The sequence below is a fragment of the Nerophis lumbriciformis genome, linkage group LG05, assembly GCF_033978685.3.
Source record: "Nerophis lumbriciformis linkage group LG05, RoL_Nlum_v2.1, whole genome shotgun sequence".
Taxonomy (NCBI): domain Eukaryota; kingdom Metazoa; phylum Chordata; class Actinopteri; order Syngnathiformes; family Syngnathidae; genus Nerophis; species Nerophis lumbriciformis.
Genome location: NC_084552.2, coordinates 51,330,314 through 51,355,332, shown reverse-complemented (window position 1 = coordinate 51,355,332; position 25,019 = coordinate 51,330,314). Strand labels below are relative to the sequence as shown.

The 25,019-nt window shown below is 39.5% G+C and overlaps 2 protein-coding genes across 4 annotated transcripts in view; one reads left to right on the top strand and one right to left on the bottom strand.

Annotated features, from left to right (window-relative positions):
* The first annotated feature begins 1,067 nt into the window (after positions 1–1,067).
* On the top strand, positions 1,068–17,380 carry chpt1 (choline phosphotransferase 1). The gene is made up of 8 exons (XM_061959560.1): positions 1,068–1,505; positions 9,771–9,918; positions 9,997–10,138; positions 10,200–10,284; positions 12,505–12,636; positions 12,714–12,872; positions 12,953–13,078; positions 15,989–17,380. The coding sequence occupies exons 1-8, from the start codon at positions 1,266–1,268 to the stop codon at positions 16,103–16,105; spliced, it is 1,149 nt and encodes a 382-aa protein (XP_061815544.1). The 5' UTR covers positions 1,068–1,265; the 3' UTR covers positions 16,106–17,380.
* A 55-nt stretch (positions 17,381–17,435) lies between these two features.
* gnptab (N-acetylglucosamine-1-phosphate transferase subunits alpha and beta) overlaps positions 17,436–25,019 on the bottom strand; it is a 29,433-nt gene continuing 21,849 nt past the window's right edge. For 2 of the 3 annotated variants that reach the window (XM_061959554.1, XM_061959555.1), the window contains exons 16-21: positions 23,946–24,059; positions 23,788–23,873; positions 23,624–23,722; positions 23,370–23,537; positions 18,589–18,679; positions 17,436–18,121 (exon numbers count right to left, since the gene is read on the bottom strand). In XM_061959554.1, the coding sequence (XP_061815538.1) occupies positions 18,050–18,121; positions 18,589–18,679; positions 23,370–23,537; positions 23,624–23,722; positions 23,788–23,873; positions 23,946–24,059 (630 nt within the window). In that variant the 3' untranslated portion in view covers positions 17,436–18,049. Of the gene's footprint in view, positions 18,122–18,588; positions 18,680–21,309; positions 21,544–23,369; positions 23,538–23,623; positions 23,723–23,787; positions 23,874–23,945; positions 24,060–25,019 lie in introns of those variants that run through there. The other variant, XM_061959556.1, reaches the window with a different exon arrangement.

Genomic DNA, 25,019 nt, shown 5'->3' with positions numbered 1-25,019 from the left:
TAACACTCCACACCAGGAGAAATGGAGACTATTTTAGGGGAAATTTGCCATTTTATTCTTACCAGTGATACAGTGAATACATTTGAGATCAAATTTCATATGGAGCGCCCTGTCATTGATTAACTGAGCTATAATTGTTCAGTAGTTTGTTGGTATGACATTTGATTCAATTATATATTTCATTACAAATATTAGTTTACACTCATATTAATTTGAATAAATAGCATCATTTATAGGTGTTTATTAATAATGGTATGTCGTAAATATTAAAATAAGTTGGGTATAATTGCAAAGACTCCAAATTAGCAGCATTAGAGAGCAGTTCCGGAAGTGTAAATCACATCTACTTGGGTTTGTGTATGTTTTGGTCATTACATTTTCATTTCATTCTTGGTATGAAAAACAAATTGTTTGTCTTTTTCAGTGTCAGAAAACAACTAGTTTGAAAAAAAACAAACAGTTTAGTTGTTTTTAATTTTAGATTTCATATAACAAAAATGAAAATAATTCAACAGCAGAAACAAAAAAGAAAGGACCACATTCTGACACCGAAACCGAAAGTTGCTATTTTAAGACATGACCACAGACTGGCCTATAAGAAAAAACGGTGTTCCTGCGTCTATATAAACATATATTGATCTATGATACACCATGAATTGATTAACGTGGACCCCGACTTAAACAAGTTGAAAAACTTATTTGGGTGTTACCATTTAGTGGTCTATTGTACGGAATATGTACTGTACTGTGCAATCTACTAATAAAAGTCTCAATCAATCAAAACCAATGTTTTCCCCACAGGCTATTCCGCGGGGTCGTCCTTAAACAACAGCTTCCGGTTCCGGTATTTAAACATGAAAAAAAAATCTGTTTTAGGTCCGGGTTTTTTCGTTTCTGTCGACTGGTAATTTACATTTTTATATAATATGAAAATCAAACCTATTTATTTTCAAAATGACATTAGAAATAAACCAAAATATGTTGTTATTTAAACACCAATTCTTGAAAAGAAAATGCAATGACCAAAACACACCTTCGATGCGTCACATCCGGTCCCGACGCAATTCGGTCCAATAAAATCCAAATCGACAACTCTTGGTTCCGTTTCGAAATGGCCTAGTAAGCTCACCTCCCACTCGAGGCCAAATGAGCTGCTATGTTTTGGGCTTGGCCGAGATAAGGTATCCGTATCTAAACCTCTACCCCCGAGAGGTTTTGCCAGTTTGTTTGACGGTCTATTTTAGGAGTCTCCGTGCTCGGAAACGATGGCCAGTATCCTGTGGCCGGAGCCGCTGTCGAGCGCGCAGCTGAAGCGGCTGGAGGAGCACAAGTACAGCGCCTCGGGTCGCTCCCTGCTGGAGCCTCCGTGTCAGATCTACTGGAACTGGCTGGTCCAACAGATACCGACATGGGTGGCCCCGAATACGCTGACCATCGTGGGGCTGATTGTGAACATCGTATCCACGCTCCTGCTGGTCTTTTATTGCCCCACGGCCACAGAGGAGGTGAGTTTAAGCGACCTTGGACAAAGTTTCTACTCGGCGAAACTACGTCCACGCCTTGCGTAACTTTAACCAGACAATGCCATTTACCAACGTGTTTGCAACATAGCAAGCCCAGAACACATCGCCTCAACCAGACACGTTTTATTGTGCGTTCGGCACTAAAATAATCAGTCAAAGAGCTCATTTTTAATATTGATTTGCATTATTTCGTAGCTGCTACGTGTAAAACAAACAAGCCTTGTGTGGATCAGTGATCCTCGGTGACTGGACTAAGCTATTTAAATTATTACATGTTTATTTTACAAGGCAAAACCGATTGTGTAAATAAGTGTTTTTTCAGAATACAACAAGAGCGTTAAATGTGTGATTGAGCTATGAGGCCTATTTGTTGTCACTGAAAATCATGGATCATATGATCAATCAATCAATCAAAGTTTACTTATATAGCCCTAAATCACGAGTGTCTCAAAGGGCTGCCCAAGCCACAACGGTATGATGTCATGTAGCTGCTTGCAAAAGGAGGACAACGCTGCTCTTGTTTATCATGATGTGGGAAAGCAGGCTAAGAGCTTTAGCTTCAACTTTGCCAACAGCAAAGTTTCCTGTCACCTTAGCACACGTCACTAATCCGGAAGTTGACACTGATCAAAACCTGTCCATCCGGCGTGTTCTACTTTGTGAAATAAAAGACAAAACAACTGTACAGCCAGCGTTTATAGTGTATGATTATCATCGGGTGTCCTGCTTACAACTGACTCAAAGTCCACACTTCATGCATACTTTGCTTCTTGTCAAATTCCACCTGTGCAAAGATTAAAGAAACCTAATCTTACAAACAAGATTGACCCAGGTTACAGTTCTGTCTATAACACCATTTATTAGCTCACTTTATCAGCTATTTTCAGGCTACAACAATGAAGGCTGCAATGATTAATCGATTAGAAAAAAGCTTTGATTTATATTTTGGTGCGTTGATTAATCTTTTGAGTGTAACTAATACAAATAGATCAAATCTAGAATACATGGAACTTTAAAAGTGCCCTATTATCTTACCTCTTGGTACAAATATTTTTGTTTATTTGGGATCCCCATAAATCTTGAACATTTCAAATCAAACCATGATTCTGGTAACCTGACTCTCGCCAGATCCTTGTAGTTCGCTGAGCTCCACACAAGGATCTGGGACTTCTCAATAGGAGATGTATTTCAGATTTGTAAAAAAAAAAACATTGTATGTGATCTTGAATGACGTGCTACTTCAACCACTCACGTCAAAATCAACCCGTGACGCTGATGAGAGCGACGCTGGGAAATCCAAAACACAACAGCCGACATATTGGATAACGACAGAGCGAAAATAATTCATATTCGATAGATTCGACAAAACAGTTGCAATAGCAACTGTTTTGTCAGCACACAACGCAGCGAGCATTGTTGTTTGAATCAAACAGTCACTTCAGCGCTACGTCACATCTATGAAATCCCGCCCGGTTCATTATTTTTTGCTATCTTGAAGGAGTTTGCATTGCCCTCGATCCCAGATCCTTGTGTGGAGCTCAGCGAACTACAAGGATCTGGCGAGAGTTAGGTTATGATTCCGGAGCCGTGGCAGATATTTATAAAACAGTATTGCCTTCTTCCAAATTTGACACTTCAGTGACCGATTTTTCCCGAGTTACGTCACCGGCTATCTCCATATATGGTGGAGGTTTACCCGAAGAGCTTTGCGCGAGTCTGACATTTTTATTCAGTTGTAGTCCAAAGGTGTCAATGAGTCACTGTCAGTGGAAAAAAGTCAATGAGTTCCTTTTTTCCTCTATCCTCTTTTTGTGGGGCAGACTGGCTTGTACATGCACATGCATGCTAAAACCCTCCGCTGTTGCCATTTCTAATCAAAAGGAGCGTATAGTTCTAACTTGTATCTGTCAGTAGAGTCGATATGGAAGCGTTTAACAACTACAACATGGCTGGCACGGTGGAGGCTTGCAGGAGGACTTCGGCAAGTAAATAAGATAGACATTGACGGATGTGGGTTTTTTTCTTGGCTGATACCGATACAGATTATTGGTCGTCAAGGAGGCCGATATTCATTTACAATAAAAATTTAGCTATACATGAATAGTAAACAGCTGGACAAGGCTTCAAGTTGTTTTTTTAACATTATTTTTAGGTAAACATCAGACCAGTACCGTACACATAATGCTTACCGTATTTTTCGGACTATAAGTCGCAGTTTTTTTCATAGTTTGGCCGGGCACCAGTGTGGTTTATACAGGTAAAAGAAAGTAAATTAGAATATTTTGAAAAACTTGATTTATTTCAGTAATTGCATTCAAAAGGTGTAACTTGTACATTATATTTATTCATTGCACACAGACTGATGCATTCAAATGTTTATTTCATTTAATTTTGATGATTTGAAGTGGCAACAAATGAAAATCCAAAATTCCGTGTGTCACAAAATTAGAATATTACTTAAGGCTAATACAAAAAAGGGATTTTTAGAAATGTTGGCCAACTGAAAAGTATGAAAATGAAAAATATGAGCATGTACAATACTCAATACTTGGTTGGAGCTCCTTTTGCCTCAATTACTGCGTTAATGCGGCGTGGCATGGAGTCGATGAGTTTCTGGCACTGCTCAGGTGTTATGAGAGCCCAGGTTGCTCTGATAGTGGCCTTCAACTCTTCTGCGTTTTTGGGTCTGGCATTCTGCATCTTCCTTTTCACAATACCCCACAGATTTTCTATGGGGCTAAGGTCAGGGGAGTTGGCGGGCCAATTTAGAACAGAAATACCATGGTCCGTAAACCAGGCACGGGTAGATTTTGCGCTGTGTGCAGGCGCCAAGTCCTGTTGGAACTTGAAATCTCCATCTCCATAGAGCAGGTCAGCAGCAGGAAGCATGAAGTGCTCTAAAACTTGCTGGTAGACGGCTGCGTTGACCCTGGATCTCAGGAAACAGAGTGGACCGACACCAACAGATGACATGGCACCCCAAACCATCACCCAACCATGCAAATTTTGCATTTCCTTTGGAAATCGAGGTCCCAGAGTCTGGAGGAAGACGGGAGAGGCACAGGATCCACGTTGCCTGAAGTCTAGTGTAAAGTTTCCACCATCAGTGATGGTTTGGGGTGCCATGTCATCTGCTGGTGTCGGTCCACTCTGTTTCCTGAGATCCAGGGTCAACGCAGCCGTCTACCAGCAAGTTTTAGAGCACTTCATGCTTCCTGCTGCTGACCTGCTCTATGGAGATGGAGATTTCAAGTTCCAACAGGACTTGGCGCCTGCACACAGCGCAAAATCTACCCGTGCCTGGTTTACGGACCATGGTATTTCTGTTCTAAATTGGCCCGCCAACTCCCCTGACCTTAGCCCCATAGAAAATCTGTGGGGTATTGTGAAAAGGAAGATGCAGAATGCCAGACCCAAAAACGCAGAAGAGTTGAAGGCCACTATCAGAGCAACCTGGGCTCTCATAACACCTGAGCAGTGCCAGAAACTCATCGACTCCATGCCACGCCGCATTAACGCAGTAATTGAGGCAAAAGGAGCTCCAACCAAGTATTGAGTATTGTACATGCTCATATTTTTCATTTTCATACTTTTCAGTTGGCCAACATTTCTAAAAATCCCTTTTTTGTATTAGCCTTAAGTAATATTCTAATTTTGTGACACACGGAATTTTGGATTTTCATTTGTTGCCACTTCAAATCATCAAAATTAAATGAAATAAACATTTGAATGCATCAGTCTGTGTGCAATGAATACATATAATGTATAAGTTACACCTTTTGAATGCAATTACTGAAATAAATCAAGTTTTTCAAAATATTCTAATTTACTGGCTTTTACCTGTATGTTTTTTTCCCTTCTTTATTATGCATTTTCGGCAGGTGCAACTTATACTCCGAAAAATACGGTAATTTGGTGCTAATTTTGTGGTTACTTTAGCTCCAAACAACATTAGGGGATTTCACAAGCACTTTATATTATGCTGATAATTGGTCGATCCCTCGGCCCACAAAATGGAGCATTCTAAAAGGGACAGTCAAAAAACGGTTCGTAAAACAAAATGCATGCAACATTTTGACCAAAGCACCACCATTACATGTTAAGTAGATCCCACGAGGGAGTGTTTTAAATGTAGAAAAAAATATAATCATATGAGCCCTTTAAATATGTAGACGAAGTTTACACTTGGCCGAATATTAATACATTTGTATTTTTTGCACACATTTCAAAAGTGCAATTTCAATGTTGTTGATGTGCATATATTATAAAAATATTTAATTAAACTATTTTCCCCAAAATACGCACATAATCTATAATCTGTGTTATCCGATTACTTGATCAATCAAATAACCTACTTGATAGATTACTTGATTATGAACATAATTGATAGCTGCAGCCCCAATAGCAACTTTTTCTCGTGTTCAATATAATACATCAAACGCTGGCTAAGAGTTTTTATCCACTTTTGTTTCAATAAAAAAAATGACTCACCCTACTTCCAATTACGCCAGGTAATACGCAGTTTGGTGCCGATCCAAAACATCCACCCGTCTTCTGTTGCTCATTGGGGTCTATCCCGGCAGACTTTGGGCAAGCAGTGGGGTGCACCCTGGACTGGTCGCCAGCAGCCAATCACAGGACACATATGAACAACTTTTCACACTCACACCTACAGTATATACCATTTAGTCTCCAATTAGCCTGACATGGATGCTTTTTGGGATGTCAAAGCAGGGATCTTAAACTCAATTGACCTGGGCACCGCTGGAGTTAGTCGTCTTTGTGAGGCTGGACCGCACAAAGTGTTCCCTTCAGAATTACGTTTTAAAAACATGACTAAATGTTAAATACTTTTAACAGCAAGTGATGTGCGATACCACTGATTTTCTTTCCAATCCGATACTGAGTGAAATTTAAGCTGGTATCGGCGAGACCAATCCAATAATTTGTGCAAACATACGAAATATCTATCCGCCCGTTTTTCAATATGTCTGCTAAAAAGTTGTGTATTTCAAATAATGTCTCATGACACCCCCAGGAAAACCAAAATATTTAATCCCCATTCTCCACCGTGACTATAAATAAGTGTAATTGGTCCATAAAATTGTTACAACTATACGTCTGCATAAAATTGTAAGTTCATTAACATTAAAGGAAACAACACAGCGGTCTTTCCTGATCTCCCACGGTGGTTACAATGAAGACAAGTGCAACAAACGCTTAATCGTATTCTGGTATGGCAAAAGAAGCATGTTCCCCAAGGCCACACGCGCCCCCCTGGTATCGCACCGCGCCCCCCAGGTGGGCCCGCCCCACTATTTGAGAAGGGCTGATTTATATTGAGATAGTGGTGTATATAGTCAAGCTGTTGTAATAAAACAGAAAAAAAGGACAGTTATACGAAGTACACAAAAATGGTGTTTCAAACCAAAAACAAAGAAAATGAGTGAAATCATTAAACTAAATGACTAAGAACTACCATTAGCATACATTTACAATTCAGTTACATGAACATCTCAATGTGAACATTTAAGTTTAGTTACTTGACATAGTGTTCCTGCTCAAATAACTAAAGTATCAAAAGTATCGATATTTTGAATTGATATTACTGCATAAATATCTGGTGTCGGCGGTATCGATATTTCAGTATTGGACCGCACATCGCTACTAACAGCAGCTACTGTGACCCTGAGCTATGGGAAGTTATTATAATTGTCAAATTAAATGTAAAATGTTGTATTTTGACACTGTTGATATGGTCGGAGGCACTTAAGCGTGCTAAGAGGATGTTGCTCTTTGTGTTGCCCAATGTGTGTTTGTGCTCTTGTCATTTTGGTGTTTCACTGTTATTACCTGCCCAGGGTGCGTGGGGCACGATCACACTGAACTATGACGTTAAGTAGAGGGGCAAAAAATATGGGCCCACGGGCTGGACGCGAGTTTGAGACCCCTGCTTTAGAGTAATACGATTCGTAAAAAGTAGTCATCCAAATAATTATTCGATCAAAAGTAAGTATTGTAGTAAATGTATAAAAAAATACTCAAGTACTGAGTAGCTGGTGAGCAACTTTGGATCCATTTAGTAGCTATTTTTTAATAGTAATTGCACTACAACTGGTGTGGGTGCGAGAGGCACACACTGCTACATGCACCACAAAAAATTTACATTTTCCAGTCGCTTATGACATTATAACAGGGCTAATGTTAGCATATGCACAGCTAAAACTTAAAAAAACATGTACAACTTACCACAATATCTTTTCTCTCGTTGGAAGTGGAGTTCTTGTAAGCTGAAATGTGAAAATTTCTACTGACACAGATGACAGCGAATGATATAAATGTTCTTTTTCAGAGTAAAGACTGACACCGCCTCATTTGACGTCATGTCACTTTTTACAGTGTGTAGTTTTGAGTGCAGTTATGCGTACAGGTCGACCAAATATCGGCATTTTGGAGTATATCAATATTGGCCTTTTTTTTGGTCTTACAACTACTGTACAACTCAACTACATCAGCAGATACAATATGTACACATATGATGCCAGTATTTGAAACTATAAATAATTAGTAAAGTAGATAAATAATAACCACTTGCTCAAGCTCCAGTCCGTTTGCCCTGCATGTGAAGAGTTGCCGGCTGTATTTGTTTCACTACTGCAAGTTAGTGTACACTAACCAACAACATTGATACACCAGTCAGAGCTAAGTGGGTGAAGTGTCATGCCCAAGGACACAACAGCAGTGGCTAGGATGGCAGAATCTTATTCATATCAGGACCCCACACGTTGTTAAAAGGGGAACTGCACTTTCTTTGAAATTTTGCCTATCGTTCACAATCTTGATTATGAGAGACAAGAACACATATTTCTTTGTTCTTTTTTTTTTTTTTTAAGGATTTTAAAGATGATAAACGTTTGGAAGATGCGGCTAATAAAGAGTCACTGTTGTAGCCTTCAAAGCCCTCCAGAACAACTTTAAAACCCTCTATCAGCATTTTACATATACACTGCAAATCTATACCGCGTTTTTCGGAGTATAAGTCGCACCGGCCGAAAATGCATAATAAAGAAGGGGAAAAAAAACATATAAGTCGCACTGGAGTATAAGTCGCATTTTTTGGGGGGAATGTATTTGATAAAACCCAACACCAAGAATAAACATTTGAAAGGCAATTTAAAATAAATAAAGAATAGTGAACAACAGGCTGAATAAGTGTACGTTATATGAGGCATAAATAACCAACTGAACTGGTATGTTAACGTAACATATTATGGTAAGAGTCATTCAAATAACTATAACATATAGAACATGCTATACGTTTACCAAACAATCTGTCACTCCTAATCGCTAAATCCCATAAAATCTTATACGTCTAGTCTCTTACGTGAATGAGCTAAATAATATTATTTGATATTTTACGGTAATGTGTTAATTTCACACATAAGTCGCTCCTGAGTATAAGTCGCACCCCCGGCCAAAGTATGAAAAAAAACTGCGACTTATAGTCCGAAAAATACGGTATTCATTTAAATCTTTTGGTTTTTCAAATGACTTCTGCCCTCAAGGTCCTCCTTTGTCTAAGGAATTACTCCCTGAGTTTGTAAACATGAACAAAAATGACAATATTGAGAGAATAAAAATATGTATTTAATTACTCATCAATCATATACTGATACTACCTCTGGTATCGACACCACCTATTTTATGGATCGATGCGCTCTTTTACGTGCCGTGTAGTGACTGTGACAATGCTGACACACTAACACTTATATTATTCTCTCTTTACTGGTTTTAATCTTATTAATGTCCTGTTAATATCTTCTTACATTCTGCTGTACCACATTTCTATCTACACTTCTTAAACTTCATGACTTACAAAGCACTTATTTATTGTGTTGTTTAAAGCTAGGTTAGCTTAGCTATTAGCATGCCTGCTCTTGGTGTGTACATGTTTAGCCTCATCCTCCAGTGATAACAATCCTTAAGAAACTTGAAAATGTATTGTATTTGCCATAGTAGGGGTAATTATTTTTAATTTAGGGCAGTGGCTCCACACTGTGTGTGAAGACACAATTATCTACCGACTTACCAAAAATAAATGGTGTAAGTCAGATGTCGGCGTTAAAAGACAAATTGGCTATGGCCGATGACATACTTTTTCACGAAAATCATCCGATACTGATCGGTATGTCTCTAATGGCAGTTTCATGTCACCCAAGATGACATTTTGTTGTCTCGCCCCCTCAGGCTCCAGCATGGGTTTTCATCCTGAGTGCTGTGGGCCTCTTCATGTACCAGTCTCTGGATGCCATCGACGGCAAGCAGGCCCGCCGGACAAACAGCAGCTCCGCCCTCGGCGAGCTCTTTGACCACGGCTGCGACGCCGTCTCCACAGGTCGCTGCACAAAACAGACTCCAGGTGGTCCTTGCCGAACAGTGCGGGTGATATAACGAGACGATGTCGTTGTCGCAGTGTTTGTTGCCGTGGGTACGTGCATCTCGTGCGGCATTGGCAGATACCCTGACTGGATCTTCTTCTGCGGCTTCATCGGGATGTTTATGTTCTTCTGCGCCCACTGGCAGACCTACGTTTCAGGAACCCTCCGCTTTGGCCTGTGAGTCCCCGTTTGTGCATGAATGCTTAGGCACTTCACTACTTCTTCTTTCTCTTGAAAGGGTGGACGTCACAGAGGTGCAGTTTGCCATCATGACCATGTACCTGATGTCCGCCTTTGGGGGTGTGAGCCTTTGGCAATGCACGGTAAAATCAAACGTCTATCTGCCGTTACCCATCATTTAACTCCCATTTCCTCTTCTCTTTTTTTTATTAAATCAACGTAAAAAAAAAACTTCTCTTTTGGTATCATGCACAGTGGTACCTGAAGGGGCGGGGCTAGACACAGTAAAGCGTGTTGATTGGTGGACCGAGAAAGACTGAAGCAATTACAGTAGAACCTCGATTTACAAACCCTCGTAGTACATACTTTTCCATTTACAAACTGCAGACCAAATAAAAATACACTTTGGTGTACATTTTGTGCCTGGAAGCACATCCATGGTGTATGGGCTTATCTCCTGCTGCTACTTTGTGTGATTTTTTTTTTTTAAGCCTTTTTACAAAATTTCTCTACGCTGCAAAAAGTCAGTGTTCAAAAACAAGAAAAACAAAACAAAAATGAGGGGTATTTTATTTGAACTAAGCAAAATTATCTGCAAATAGAACAAGAAAATGTGGCTTGTCAAGACTTGCCTAAACAAAAATACCTTTAAAATAAGTATATTCTCACTAATAAGTGCACTTTTCTTGGTAGAAAAAAAAAAAGAGACCTTTTTGCTCAATATGTTGAAAAATATTCTTAAATTAAGGAAATGCTAGTGCCATTATCTTGACATAATGATATGCGCTCGGCATTACATTTCTTGAAACCAGCAAACTTGTACTAAAAACTATTTTATTGTTCTTAATGGAAAGGCAACAAGGCAAGCGCTTGTTACTCTCGGGGTCTCCTAGCCGCTCAGGCAAATCGTATGGTCTAAAAATGCATTTTTCCATCGATAACATGACATCATCGCGCCAAGTGCGTGCTCTTTCAGTCAATTAGTGCGCATATATACAAGCCCGGCCAAAAATTTTTTAATTGTAATTTTGAAGAATTTACCTGAATGTGCTTGAACTATTTCTGTTCAAAATAGTTTGAAATGTCACATGTTTAAATATGAACTGTCAATTTACTGTACTGTGCCAACTGTACTACTATGAGTACGTGTTTTCTATTGTTTCATTGAAAGTAAAACAGCAAAGTCCATTTGGCTGTCATCTGTTTTAATTATGAGACACAATTGTGTCAAAGTCATGATTTTGTTTTTCATGCTTAAAATAAGAAATGATTACTTTAAAAAAGTAGTTTTATACTTGTGAGTGTTGATGACACAGCTTTGCAACAGTTGATGTTCTAGTTTCAAGCATGTGTTACTCAATATAGGTCATAAAACCTCAGCAACAAGCTGTAATATCTTACTGAGATAATTTAGGACCAAAACCCTTAAAACAAGTAAAACACTCTAACATAAAATCTGCTTAGTGAGAAGAATTATCTTATCAGACAGAAAATAAGCAAATATCATTCTTATTTGAGATATTTAATCTTACTTAGATTTCAGTTTTTGCAGTGTAGTTTTGTTAGCTCAATGAGTCCAAAGAAAACCATGGACGAGCAATGTAAAGTTTGAATCATTAAGTATCCAGAGCGTTGTCGACACTGCCCCTCCCTCTCCTCCCCGCTGCAGACAAAGAAAACTCTTGGCCTCAGTCTGGACCTCCTCCCCAGAAGCCCAGACTAAGACCGAACCTTTTTTTTTTTTTTTTTTTTTTAACTCATCCACCCCCCACAGCGTTGACCTTTTTCCCCACCTTTCTAAGAGGCGCCAGAAATTGGCTGACCCATCAGCGTTCCTGTTCTGTATGTCTGCCCTTGAGTGGGACTAATAAAGTATACCATTGACGAATGCAACCCATTATTCTTATTTACATTGTGTTTTATGGAGAAATTAGATTTACTCTACACACTTAACTATTTACGTACCCTGTTCAAGAATCAAGTTGGTAAATCGAGGTTTCGCTGTACTGTAATGGTCAAGAAGAAATACAGTGGCCTTGTGGTTAAGAGTGTCCGCCCTGAGATCGGTAGGTCGTGAGTTCAAACCCCGGCCGAGTCATACCAAAGACTATAAAAATGGGACCCATTACCTCCCTGCTTGGCACTCAGCATCAAGGGTTGGAATTGGGGGTTAAATCACCAAAATGATTCCAGAGCACAGCCACCGCTGCTGCTCACTGCTCCCCTCACTTACCAGGTGAAACAAGGGGATGGGTCAAATGCAGAGGGTAATTTCACCACACCTAGTGTGTGTGTGTGTGACTATCAGTGGTACTTTAACTTTTTAGTTCTCTCAGTCCTTTTTACGCTTTGTGTTTTTAAAGTTACCCGTCATCGGACTGAAGATGTACGTCTTCCCAATCATGGGCATCATTGGAGGGGCGCTGTACTCCTGCCACAACTACTTCCACGTCATCTTGAACGGCGGGGTCGGTAAAAATGGCTCCACCGTGGCGGTAAGCGTTGTTATAGCTTAATGATGTCTGGTGGAACGTCAGCCGCCGCGCCTCACCTAACAAGGGTGGTCTCGCAGGACACCAGCGTGCTGAGTCCTGGTTTGCACATCGGCCTCATCCTCACGCTGGCCTTCATCATTTTCAAGAAGTCGTCCAGTCAGCTGTTTGAGCATCACCCCTGCCTCTACCTGCTCACCTTCGGCATGGTCATCGCAAAGATCTCCAACAAGCTTGTAGTACGTTTACAATTTTTTAATTAACTTTCAAAGTTCTAGCCGTGCACTTTCTCAACTGTTTTTCCCGCCCCCCCATTGAGGTGGCGCACATGACAAAGAGCGAGCTGCACCTCCCAGACACCGCCTTCATCGGCCCGGGCCTCCTCTTCCTCAACCAGTACTTCAACAGCTTCATCGACGAGCACATAGTACTGTGGATCGCCATGGTGAGCGTTTCTCATTAAAGCCTCCCAGTGCAAAAGGATCGTCATACCAGAAAAACAAGAATCCCAACGGTTTGTGCAACGTAATTAGAGCGTAATTAAAGCAAACATGCTCAAGAAGGGCAGTGGACCTTTCTGTGTGTACATTAAGACACAAAGTATGTTAGCAAGCTTTCTCACATGGGCTCTTGAGGCAAAATGTTGCCCAAATTGTGACAGCTGCTCCTCAAATGATGTTGTTTCCTAATTTTCCTCACAGTTCAAAAGGAACTATCAGAACTTTCCATAATGCCATCAAATATGTTGCCATACCCATCCAATGACGTGTGTATAAAGCTGGGCATCGAGGATCTCGTACATTCCCATTCTGCCGGAACGGACTACATTTTTAAATGTTGATTCCTCTTTTTGATTACCGTATTTTTCGGACTATAAGTCTCAGTTTTTTTCATAGTTTGGCCGGGGTCCAGTGCGACTTATATGTTTTTTTCCTTTTTTATTATACATTTTCGGCAAGTGCGACTTATACTCCGGTGCGACTTATACTCCGAAAAATACGGTACATTGAAAACATGGCAATATATATTTATGTGGAGTATCAAAGGACTGAATACCTGCTGAAACATGAGTGTCATTACTATGACAATCGAGAATGCATAGAATACATTTTATGACCAGTGTTCGCCAAATTACATTTAAAAATAATTTAGTTGTAGTTATTTGTTACTTTCCCCAAATAGTAATCCAATTACAGAAGCACTCTTTAATAAATGTAAATAATTACGAATGTAAATGCATTACTTTAAAAAAAACAAAAAAAAAAACTTCAAACATCTGCAGCAGAGACGTTTCATGACAGTTGTGTGTGTGTGTGTGTGTGTGTGTGTGGACGATTATTGCAAAAATAATAATCACCACTATTTTTGATTGGTATTGAAATCACGATTAATGGTAAATGAGTTATGCTTGTATAGCACTTTTCTACCTTCAAGGTACCGTATTTTTTCGGAGTATAAGTCGCTCCGGAGTATAAGTCGCACAGGCCGAAAATGCATAATAAAGAAGGAAAAAACATTAATAAGTCGCACTGTACCGGTAGTATAAGTCGCATTTTTTGGGGAAATGTATTTGATAAAACCCAACACCAAGAATAGACATTTGAAAGGCAATTTAAAATAAATAAAGAATAGTGAACAACAGGCTGAATAAGTGTACGTTATATGAGGCATAAATAACCAACTGAGAACGTGCCTGGTATGTTAACGTAACATATTGTGGTAAGAGTCATTCAAATAACTATAACATATAGAACATGCTATACGTTTACCAAACAATCTGTCACTCCTAATCGCTAAATCCCATGAAATCTTATACGTCTAGTCTCTTACGTGAATGAGGTAAATAATATTATTTGATATTTTACGGTAATGTGTTAATAATTTCACACATAAGTCGCTCCTGAGTATAAGTCGCACCCCCGGCCAAACTATGAAAAAAAAACTGCAACTTATAGTCCGAAAAATACGGTACTCAAAGCGCTTTGACTCTATTTCCACATTCACCCATTCACACACTGATAGAGGGAGCTGCCATGCAAGGCCCTAACCACCACCCATCGGGAGCAAGGGTGAAGTGTCTCCCTCAAGGACACAACGGACGTGACTAGGGTGGCGGACACCGGGGATCGAACCAGGAACCCTAAGGTTGCTGGCACGGCCGCTCTACCAACCAAGCCACGCCATGTTGTACATTAGAGATACTAAAATCAATATCAATCAATATTTGCTAAACTATCTGAAGAAAACATCCACAAATTAGCTTTGTGTTTAAGGTACCAAAGCAAATTGATGTCTTTATTATTCCACCAACTGAACCCGTTTTTTTTTTTTCCATTTATGCACATGTCAAAAGTGAAATGTTAATGTTAATTGTGTGCATTTATTAGAAAAAACAAGCAGGAAAAAAATCGTAATTTTAAACTATCCATCCATCCATCCATTTTCTACCGCTTATTCCCTTTGGAGTCGCGGGGGGCGCTGGAGCCTATCTCAGCTACAATCGGGCGGAAGGCGGGGTACACCCTGGACAAGTCGCCACCTCATCGCAGGGCCAACACAGATAGACAGACAACATTCACACTCACATCCACACACTAGGGCCAATTTAGTGTTGCCAATCAACTTATCCCCAGGTGCATGTCTTTGGAAGTGGGAGGAAGCCGGAGTACCCGGAGGGAACCCACGCAGTCACGGGGAGAACATGCAAACTCCACACAGAAAGATCCCGAGCCCGGGATTGAACCCATGACTACTCAGGACCTTCGTATTGTGAGGCAGATGCACTAACCCCTCTGCCACCGTGAAGCCCAATTTTAAACTATTTTCCCCTAAAATATTAGGCTATAAAGTTGTTTAATCCGATTACTGGATTGATCAAACAAACTAACTGATGGATTAGTAAAATAATCGATAGCTGCAGCATTAGACCGTATACAGTAAGATGCACAGGTTGTCAGGCATTTGGCTTTTTAAGTCCCATTTTTGGGAAGAGTAGTGCCTCTTGTTTTGTCTGTCTTTTTTTGCTGTGATGTTTATTTTGTCTGCAGAATGTGTCTGCACTTTGGATGGCCTTGCTTTGAAATAGTCAAGTTTGATCAGACTCTTGGTGCTCTGCCAACGACCTCACTAAACTATCCAATCTTTTTTTCCGTCTTTCTCTGAACATTTGAGCCTTTTTGAGGTAATTAAAGGCACAAATGACATCTGTTTATTTGTGGAGATCACTGTTAGTTGTACTTTCGCTAGCATGAAGTAGAACAATGTTTTTTCCATTGACAATTGGTGAAATATAATAGATCCAATTTTACTATAAAAACAAACTGTTTTTGTTTTTTTTACATCTTGTTCGCCTCAGGTGCTCTCCCTTGTGGACTTGACGCGTTATTGCACAGACGTGTGCATCCAGATCGCCGCCCACCTGCGCATCAGAGTCTTCAGCATCACGCCCCCCGGCCCCACCCACCGCGACTGACATCTTGCCCGGCGGGAGGAAGCGGGGGGAAAAGCAGACCTCTCCCCACTCCTGAAAGCAGACGACGAGAGCCCGAGCCTTGACCAAGTTACCACCTCCGCCTAAAAGTAACTATGAAAACGCCACCAAAGAAAAGTAATGCTCCAAAACATCCCCAAAAACTAACTTCTCTTAAATACCAAATTGTTATTTTGATACTGTTTTTATGCACTCTGATTGACTTATGAAAAAAATTAATATATTTAATAATTATCCAATGAACATGACTAAATTTGATCAATCAGGGTTTGAGAAAAGGCCGAAAAATTGGCGAGTGATTTCCAACGAGGTGTTTTGTGTACGGGCTACACGTGAAGCGGTGCACGTTCATGTGGAAACCGATGATGAGTGTCCCAACTTTTTTTTCTTGCATCTCATCGCCGTCGACTTATGAAGCGTTAACGCGCGACCTGTTCTGCTTTCTGAGTTATTCTCCCTAAAGGGCTAATCAGACGTTCATGATGTTGTGATTGTACAGCTTAAAGTCGCCTTAAATGATTTTGTTGTAATTAAAAATTATGAATATTCAATACCAAACAAGTTTGTACGTGTTTTCCACTGAACAGCTGCAATGCAGAACCTTCCCTTTCATTGCCCCTTAAAAGGTACAGCGTGCAGATGAATCACTGACTTTGAATGCATTTTACTTATGTGCTTTTTTTTTTTATTCATGTTGACGGGGATACAAACTGATATTTTTTTGGGTCTCCTTCTGTGGCACCATTTTTCTTTTTAAAGGTTAAATATGCTTTTCCTGGATTTTACTCTGCACTGTAAAAAAAATTAAGTGGTGCTGTTTTTCCATTTACAGTAAGCACTGTAAAAACAACCTTATATTTTATGGTAAAATTCTGGCAATTAAAAATAAGTGGTACCGCTTTTGTACTTACAGTAATGCACTGTAAAAAAAAAAAATCTGTAGATTTAGCGGTTAAAAAAACATCAGCTTCGTCGCCATAATTTTACAGAAACAAAGTTATCGTTTTTCTATTTACAGTAATTCTGTGTAAAAACAATTGTACATTTTATGGTAAAATTCTCATTTTATAAACATAAAATCTATAGATTTTTTTTTTACAGTGTGGAAAACATCTCTTCCTGTTTCTATGTTGGAAACTATGCATTAAAATGTACAACCTTCATTTTTTTCACCGTTCAGTAACATTGTACCACAAATTTTTACTAACAAGTGCGTGTGTGTGAGGGAGGGAGGGGTGTTTGTAATAAAGAGGTTATTTTTCATGCATTTTGTGGTTTCTGTTCTTCAAGCACAAGAAGTCAAACTCCAAAAGATGGACAAGTTGACATTTTATTTCACGTGGAAGATTACGTCAAGCGAGGCTGCAGTCCAACTCCATGGCAACAGTTAGCGGCCAGAATAAGTTAAAGAGCGAGTCTGAATTTCAGACATTAGCGAGTCTGCTGAGTCCCACGGGGACGCGCACACAGACGGCTAAGAAAGCTGCCGCGTCCGTCACAACACTTTTGTACCGATTTAACGAAACCACAACATTTGTCTTATAAAATATGAACTAAGAAGGCACTTCAAGATCCCACATTGTTAAAGACATAATTATTCCAAGTAAGCAACTCCTTTAAAATCAAGTCTGAGCGGTAAAAAAACAAACAATTAGTTGATTCGTCCTCATCTTGAACCGTTTGACCCAACAGTTCCAAACCCAAAACAAATTAGCGGAAAATTCTTCATCCTATCAAAGCACTTGGTTTAAGATCTGAAAAAACGCTCAGCGGCCAAGTTTGGAGTGTTTAGAGTCTTTGCTGCCTCCGGTGGCGGAAAGAGGTGTGTTCATATCCTTGAGGAATTCTATATTCTCAACAAGGTGGATCTTCTTCTCCGCGGAGCAGGACGGATGACGACGACGACGACGACGACGAGGTCTCCATTTAAACTCTCTCGGGGTTGTCGTCCTTGGTCACTTTGCGTCGGGGGAACAGCTTGCGCTTTAAGTGGATCAGCTGCAGGAGAACAGAATGAAGTACGCAAGAAGACGAGTGAGGAGACATTTGACACCTCTGAGCGCACGCTGGAACCGATCCGAATGGCGATTTAATATCGCCATGAAGATATCAACGCTTGTGGAGGGGGGAGGAGCCTAACACATTCTAAACTGGGTTGTTCTCTTAAGGTCCCTGCAAATGACCCCCCACACCCCTTAGGAGACACCGGACACGGACACGGACACGGGCCTGAGTGGGATTCGTGTCTGTCTTTTTTTGGCTACAAAGTCGGTCGAAATTGCGCAATCCGACTCTGCGGGTGTCGTCTCACATGGGTGGTCTTTGGTTTCAGCCAAGTCAGGTCCTGGCGCTGCGCGGGCACACATGAGACGGACTAAAGTCCCTGCACGGAATTTTAGCAGCGGGGGCCCCGGAATCATAACTGCGGCATGAATCATGGAAATGAAGGACGCGAGGACACTGACCTGCTCGGCGAAGAAGGAAATGACCGTGAAGGCCACCAGCGTCACGAGGACACAGTGGGTCCAGAACTTCAGCTTGTCGCGGTAAACCCGCCTGGGGGGAAAGAAAAGGTTCCGTTAGATCAGCTGTTGCCCGACATTTGGATGTTGATTGACACGTGTGAGCGGTAGGGACGGTGATGTTCAACATGCTGACATCACCCAACAACATCCAGGGAGGAGCTGATGAAACGCTCCCACGTGATGATCTGGTGAGGATCTCACAGCTTGATCTGAGGCAACTTGTCTAATTTTAAAGCCTCCTTGTGTGCTCTCAGAAGAAAGACGCCCCTTGAAGAAAGTAGCGTGGGCCTGAAGACATGACCCCAGACCCCCCCACCCCCTGCCCAGTGACAAGCTGACAACATTTGGCCCAGCGTGCTGACAAACTCTTGGACCGACTCAGTTGCTGAAATGTTGCTGACAGAGCAATTGATTACTCCACCAACAAGCCAGATTTTCACGGGTGTGGCTTTGTTTGTGTATGTAGATGTTTCTCTCTACAACAAACAATAAACATTTTTCTACACACTTTCTCTATTATTTCTATACCTTTTTGTACACATTTTATTTGATGATTTCTATATATTTTTTTACAAATGTTATTTTATAATTTCTAAACATTTTTCGACACTTTTTTTCTATATTTCTATAGATTTTGTACACTTTTATTCCATTATTTCTATACATTTTTTTTTTTTTGTAATATTTTTTAAATATTTGTGTACATTTTTCTACATGTTTTCTGAATTATTTGTACACATTTTTCTACATGTTTTTGCATAATGTGTATACAATTTTGCACATGTTTTTGCATAATGTGTATACATTTTTCTACATGTTTTTGTGTTTGTATACATTTTTCTACATATTTTTGTATTATTTGTATACATTTTTCTACATGTTTTTGTATTTGTACACTTTTTTTCTACATGTTTTGTGTTTGCACACATTTTTCGACATGTTTTTGTATTTGTATACATTTTTCTACATGTTTTTGTATTACTTGAACACATTTTTCTACATGTTTTTGTGTTTGCACACATGTTTTAGTATTATTTGTAAACATTCTACATGCTTGTCTGTATTATTTGTATACATTTTCTACATGACTGTATTATTTGTGTACCTTACATTTTTTTACATGTTTTTCTAACAATTCTAAACATTTTTCTACATGTTTCTTTGTATTATTTGACATAACAATCTTGCAGTGTTTTACTCAGCTGTAGTCTTTAAACTAGTATGCAGTTTAATGTTTATTATTTTTTACAAACTTCATTTTGGTACGAGAAGTGGACGGACTCTTTGAAACATATTTACAGAAGCAGTGACGCGAGCTGCTCACTAGCACTCCGACTCCGTAGTTTGAAGAGACATGTGAATTGAAGGATAAGTGGACCAAAGGTAAATCAAATCAAATGTTTACTATTTACTTTGTTACATGTTGTAAAAGTAGTCAGTGACACCATTTTTTTAATCATTTGTCTCAAGCCGAGTGAACCGAATGCTAAAGCTTATAGGCGAACGCTAACTCTGAAGAGTTTATGTTGACGCCTTGAGATAAACACCACAAATTCATCTTTATATATTATTTACAGCTGGAATAAAGACTCGCCTGACCCTCATGAATTCATCTTTTACAGAGGGCACGACTTTCTGATTGTTGGACACTAAATTAAAGCCTGACTTTTTATGTAAAATTCAGTACACTTTGTTTTCAAATCATTTTGTTTGGTATAATATTGCTTGGTATTTTATTTATCTATACTTTAGTACAAGAAATAGGATTCTTATTATTATATTATTGTCTGTTTATTTACATCAGGGGTGTCCAAACCCCAGCTCCCCATCTTCAATTCGACCCACAAGACGATGGCATTGTTCAATTTCAATAAGCAATTTAAATACCCAGGGGGTCTGACAGGTGGCAAAATGTCACTATCTTGGGGATAATGTGAGAAACTCAGATCAGTGAACGTGATGTGTACTTTCATGACATCATAAGCACATACTTTACTTTTATGACCCAAACCATACACCCTTCACTCGTCATGGCTTGAAAAAACATTTCAACCAGCCCAAAAAGTCAACAGACATGGTCACACACAACACGACCTGCTCACTGAACTTTGTGGACATTACATTAAAAAAACATCCCATCACCATAAAGAATTTGAAATTACACCCATTTAAATCCACTGCAAGGCATGATGGGAAAAATGCAAAAGACTCTCCACACTTATCCATGTTTGACTTGAGTTTCTTCATATTTTTGATTGATTATAAAGCTTCAAAGAGGTCGTCACGGAAGTAAACAAGGTAGGAGTTGAACTTTCACATACTCTTTATATTCAATTATAATCATTATTATTTATGTATCCACTATAATATAATATGTAATCACACACGTGCACGCACACACATATATAGTTACTTTGCATGCAGTCGGCTTTGACCCCCGGACACATTTTTTTTAGCCCAATGTGGCCGAGTCAAAAAGTTTGAACACCCCTGATTTACATGGTATCAGAGTAGAAATATACTACACCACTCAGCCATACGTCATCAGCCTGATTTGCATAAACTACCCTGAACTGTGAAATGTGGTGGAAAAACAAACCACACGAGTCTAAGGGAACCTTTAGTTTCAGGAACTTAAAGGGGAACTTTAATTTCGTCCAAAAAACCCAATAAAAAACATTCAAAAAGCACCAACAGAAATCCAGTTATATTTCGTGACTTGAATATTAATCAAGTATTAGTGATATTGTTCTAAGCGCTAACGCAGACAAACTATTTATAGCGACGCCGTGATCACTTCTGTTTGTCCCTATGTTTACAACATCGAGTGGTCTGCTGTTTCCTCGCTTCCCTGCTCGTTGAAATTTATTGTAGATCATGAATCATGTCTCCCACCTGGATAATAGAAGAACAAGGATGTAATCCGACAAGTTGGTACATTTCGACAGCCAATTTAGATCCGGAAATGGCGAGAACGACATGAAAAGACGCTTGGTTCCCCCCGCACCCCTTTTCTTCCCGAGGATTATGAGTCATTCTTCATCTAAACGGGAATGTAACAAGATTCTATCAATTGGCATCCTAATGACAGCAGACATTGTACAGTAAGTAAGTTTCTGCTGTAACACACTTCCATCTATAGTTCTTAAACTTTACTAAGCACTTATCTCTTGGTGTTGTTTCACGCTAGTTTAGCGGCTAGCTGAGTGATTAGCTTGCCTGCTCATGCTTGCTTTCACTTTGTGTGTAATATGTTTAGCCTTGACCCCCAGTGATATTACATGTATGAAATGTAGTTCAGGAATTCGTTAAAACTGGAGGCAGATCAAACTTATTTTAATGCAATGATTATGTCTCGCTTTTAATATTGTATAACAAGTTGGTCCCAGGCAAGCAAAACCACACTGAGGGCATTGTAAACCTTACACAAACAATCCCTCAAAATCCTTGACCAAAAACCACAACAACACCATCTCTGTTTAGTCATTCAAAAACAGACAGTTACATTTTGACAACATTCAAAGGTTAGCATCAATACGAATGTTCCATAGAATCCTAATAACACTGCACCAGCGCCACTTAAGCACTTTGTACAATCTGTTATGACAACTAGAAACACACAAGCCTCCACCAGGGGGCAGTGTAGCATACCCAGATCTAAAACCTCTTTTGCACAATCAGCCTTTTTATATAAAGGGAAAGGAAGGACCTCACAACAAACTTGAAGTCAAACAGATTATTCTTCATTCACAGTCGAACTTAAAAAGTGGCTTGGGTGCAATCAAAGCTGCTCACACGGTCACTAAGGTGGGCACTATGTTTGACCCACATGTCAACTTAATGTGTATTACATTTATGCATGAGAGCATTTTGTTGTGAGCTATGTCTGTTGAAATCATGGTTGGTTTTTACAAATGATGACAGATGTATTGTCTATGTGTGATTATGTAAATGAGAGGTGCGTTTTTAATGTATAAGTATGTGTCAATGAAAGGGAATTTTATGACTATTTTTAATTTGATTACTGTATTTTTCGGACTATAAGTCGCAGTTTTTTTTCATAGTTTGGCCGGGGGTGCGATTTATACTCAGGAGCGACTTATGTGTGAAATTATTAACATATTACCGTAAAATATCAAATAATATTATTTAGCTCATTTACGTAAGAGACTAGACGTATAAGATTTCATGGGATTTAGCGATTAGGAGGGACAGATTGTTTGGTAAACGTATAGCATGTTCTATATGTTATAGTTATTTGAATGACTCTTACCATAATGTGTTAGTTACATTAACATACCAGGCACATTCTCAGTTGGTTATTTATGCGTCATATAACATACACTTATTCAGCCTGTTGTTCACTATTCTTTATTTATTTTAAATTGCCTTTCAAATGTCTATTCTTGGTGTTGGGTTTTATCAAATACATTTCCCCAAAAAATGCGACTTATACTCCAGTGCGACTTATATGTTTTTTTCCTTCTTTATTATGCATTTTCGGCCGATGCGATTTATACTCCGGAGCGACTTGTACTCCGAAAAATACGGTGTATGCTATAGTATAATTTTATTGTTATAATTGTATTGCATGTTATTGTATATTTTTAATTTAGGTACCCAGGAACTGCAGATGGAAATTAGCTATATACCTATAATCTGGTGCAGAACATATCTGTACATACCAGCATACACCGATTCAGGTTTAGTTGAGGACCTACCATTCTTGGAGCTCATCCATGTGCAGGAAGCGGTTGCGGTATTCCTTAGGCAGCTCAAACTGGGACGGCAGTGGGAACATGGAGTCGTAGAAGTCCCTCAGCACAGCCTTTACCGTAGCGGCGTCCTTATGGGCATGATCAATGTTGTCATTTAGACAGACAAATTTCCTGTGGGAGGAAGAAGGGATGCTGTTCAACGGAGGAGAAGGACGAGTGTAGCACATGAATCTGTAATAGAACAAAGAGGACACTACCTGGGATTCTTCCGGATGTCGTCTAACTGGCCAACCACATGCGACACGTTGGTTCGGACCATCTTGAACGCGATGTCTTCCTCGCCCTTGATCTCAAACCTTCAGAAGAAGCGCACTTTTAGCGATAGCAACCGAGTATTTTACTAGTGAGTGTTAGGTCTCACTTGTACTTGTTCTGGTCTACAAAGGCTTTGCGAATGCGATCCGTGACGGACTTGCAGTGCAGGATGAGGCCTTTGGTGACTGGCGGCTGGAGATGATGAAAACACCACAAAAGTTGATTGGAATATTTGTATTTTTCCAGGAGGTGCTGGCAGCTCACCATGCTGTGATCGTAGTAGGCCTCCTGTGTGGGGTTGACCAGGTGGAGCTGGGTCAGGTTCCCCGGCAGTGTCTTTGAGCAATTGATCAACATCTGCTCCAAACTTGTCAAGTCCTGAAAAAAGGAAAATCGTCACTAGGGATGGGCGATACGGCCTAAGATCTATATCGCAATTATATATTGCAGCCTACTGCGATATATATTAAAAACGGGTTACAAAGGCTCCTAATTTAGCTGCTCACGTAAAGTATGCGGTAACAGAATTCATAATTTCCAGTTGTGTTATTTTCTCAAAGCTATTATTAATATACTTACTAATTTACTGTTAATGGCTGACTGCTTTCTGTTGTAACATGTTTCTATCTACACCTCTGTTAAAATGTAATAAGCACTTATCCTTCTGTTGTTTGGGTGCTTTACATTAGTTTTGGGCGATACTACAAATTGGTAGTTACTGTACAGGGGTAGTGTTGGTCATACCAATGCTCATACTCATACTTCAAACTTTCGAGATCATTGAATGATTACATTTTTAATTACAATTATTGTCAGACAATTATAATTAGTGGTGTAACAATATGAATTAAATATTCAAATTATTTCCTTTTTTTTAATTACATATCATATTTTGAGAAAAATAAACAAAAGCAAAAAATAAATTTTGGCTTATATTTCCTGAATTTGTAAACAATAACAAAAACAACAAAAAAATAGTTTTTATGATGATGCAAAATTTACATTCATATACTTTGTCACTGTCAATATTTATATCGATCTGCCCAACCCGGTTTATGTTCAAGAGCTTTAGCTTAGTGTTTAGAATGCTTTTTTTGTATCTTCCTACAGTGTGTAGCGTAGCATGTTTAGCTACTCTTTGTCCTCTATTCCACTAGTGATAATGATACTTGTAAGAAACAGTTGATTTGCTGCCATGGAGGCGAGTTTTACTGATTTAGAAACTGCACTGTGGAGGACGCAGTAGTTCGCTTGTTGCTGTCAAATTTGCGGGACACAGCTAGAATGTCATCAACATGCATTATCACAATATGACCATAGTATTAAAAGGGCTATCGT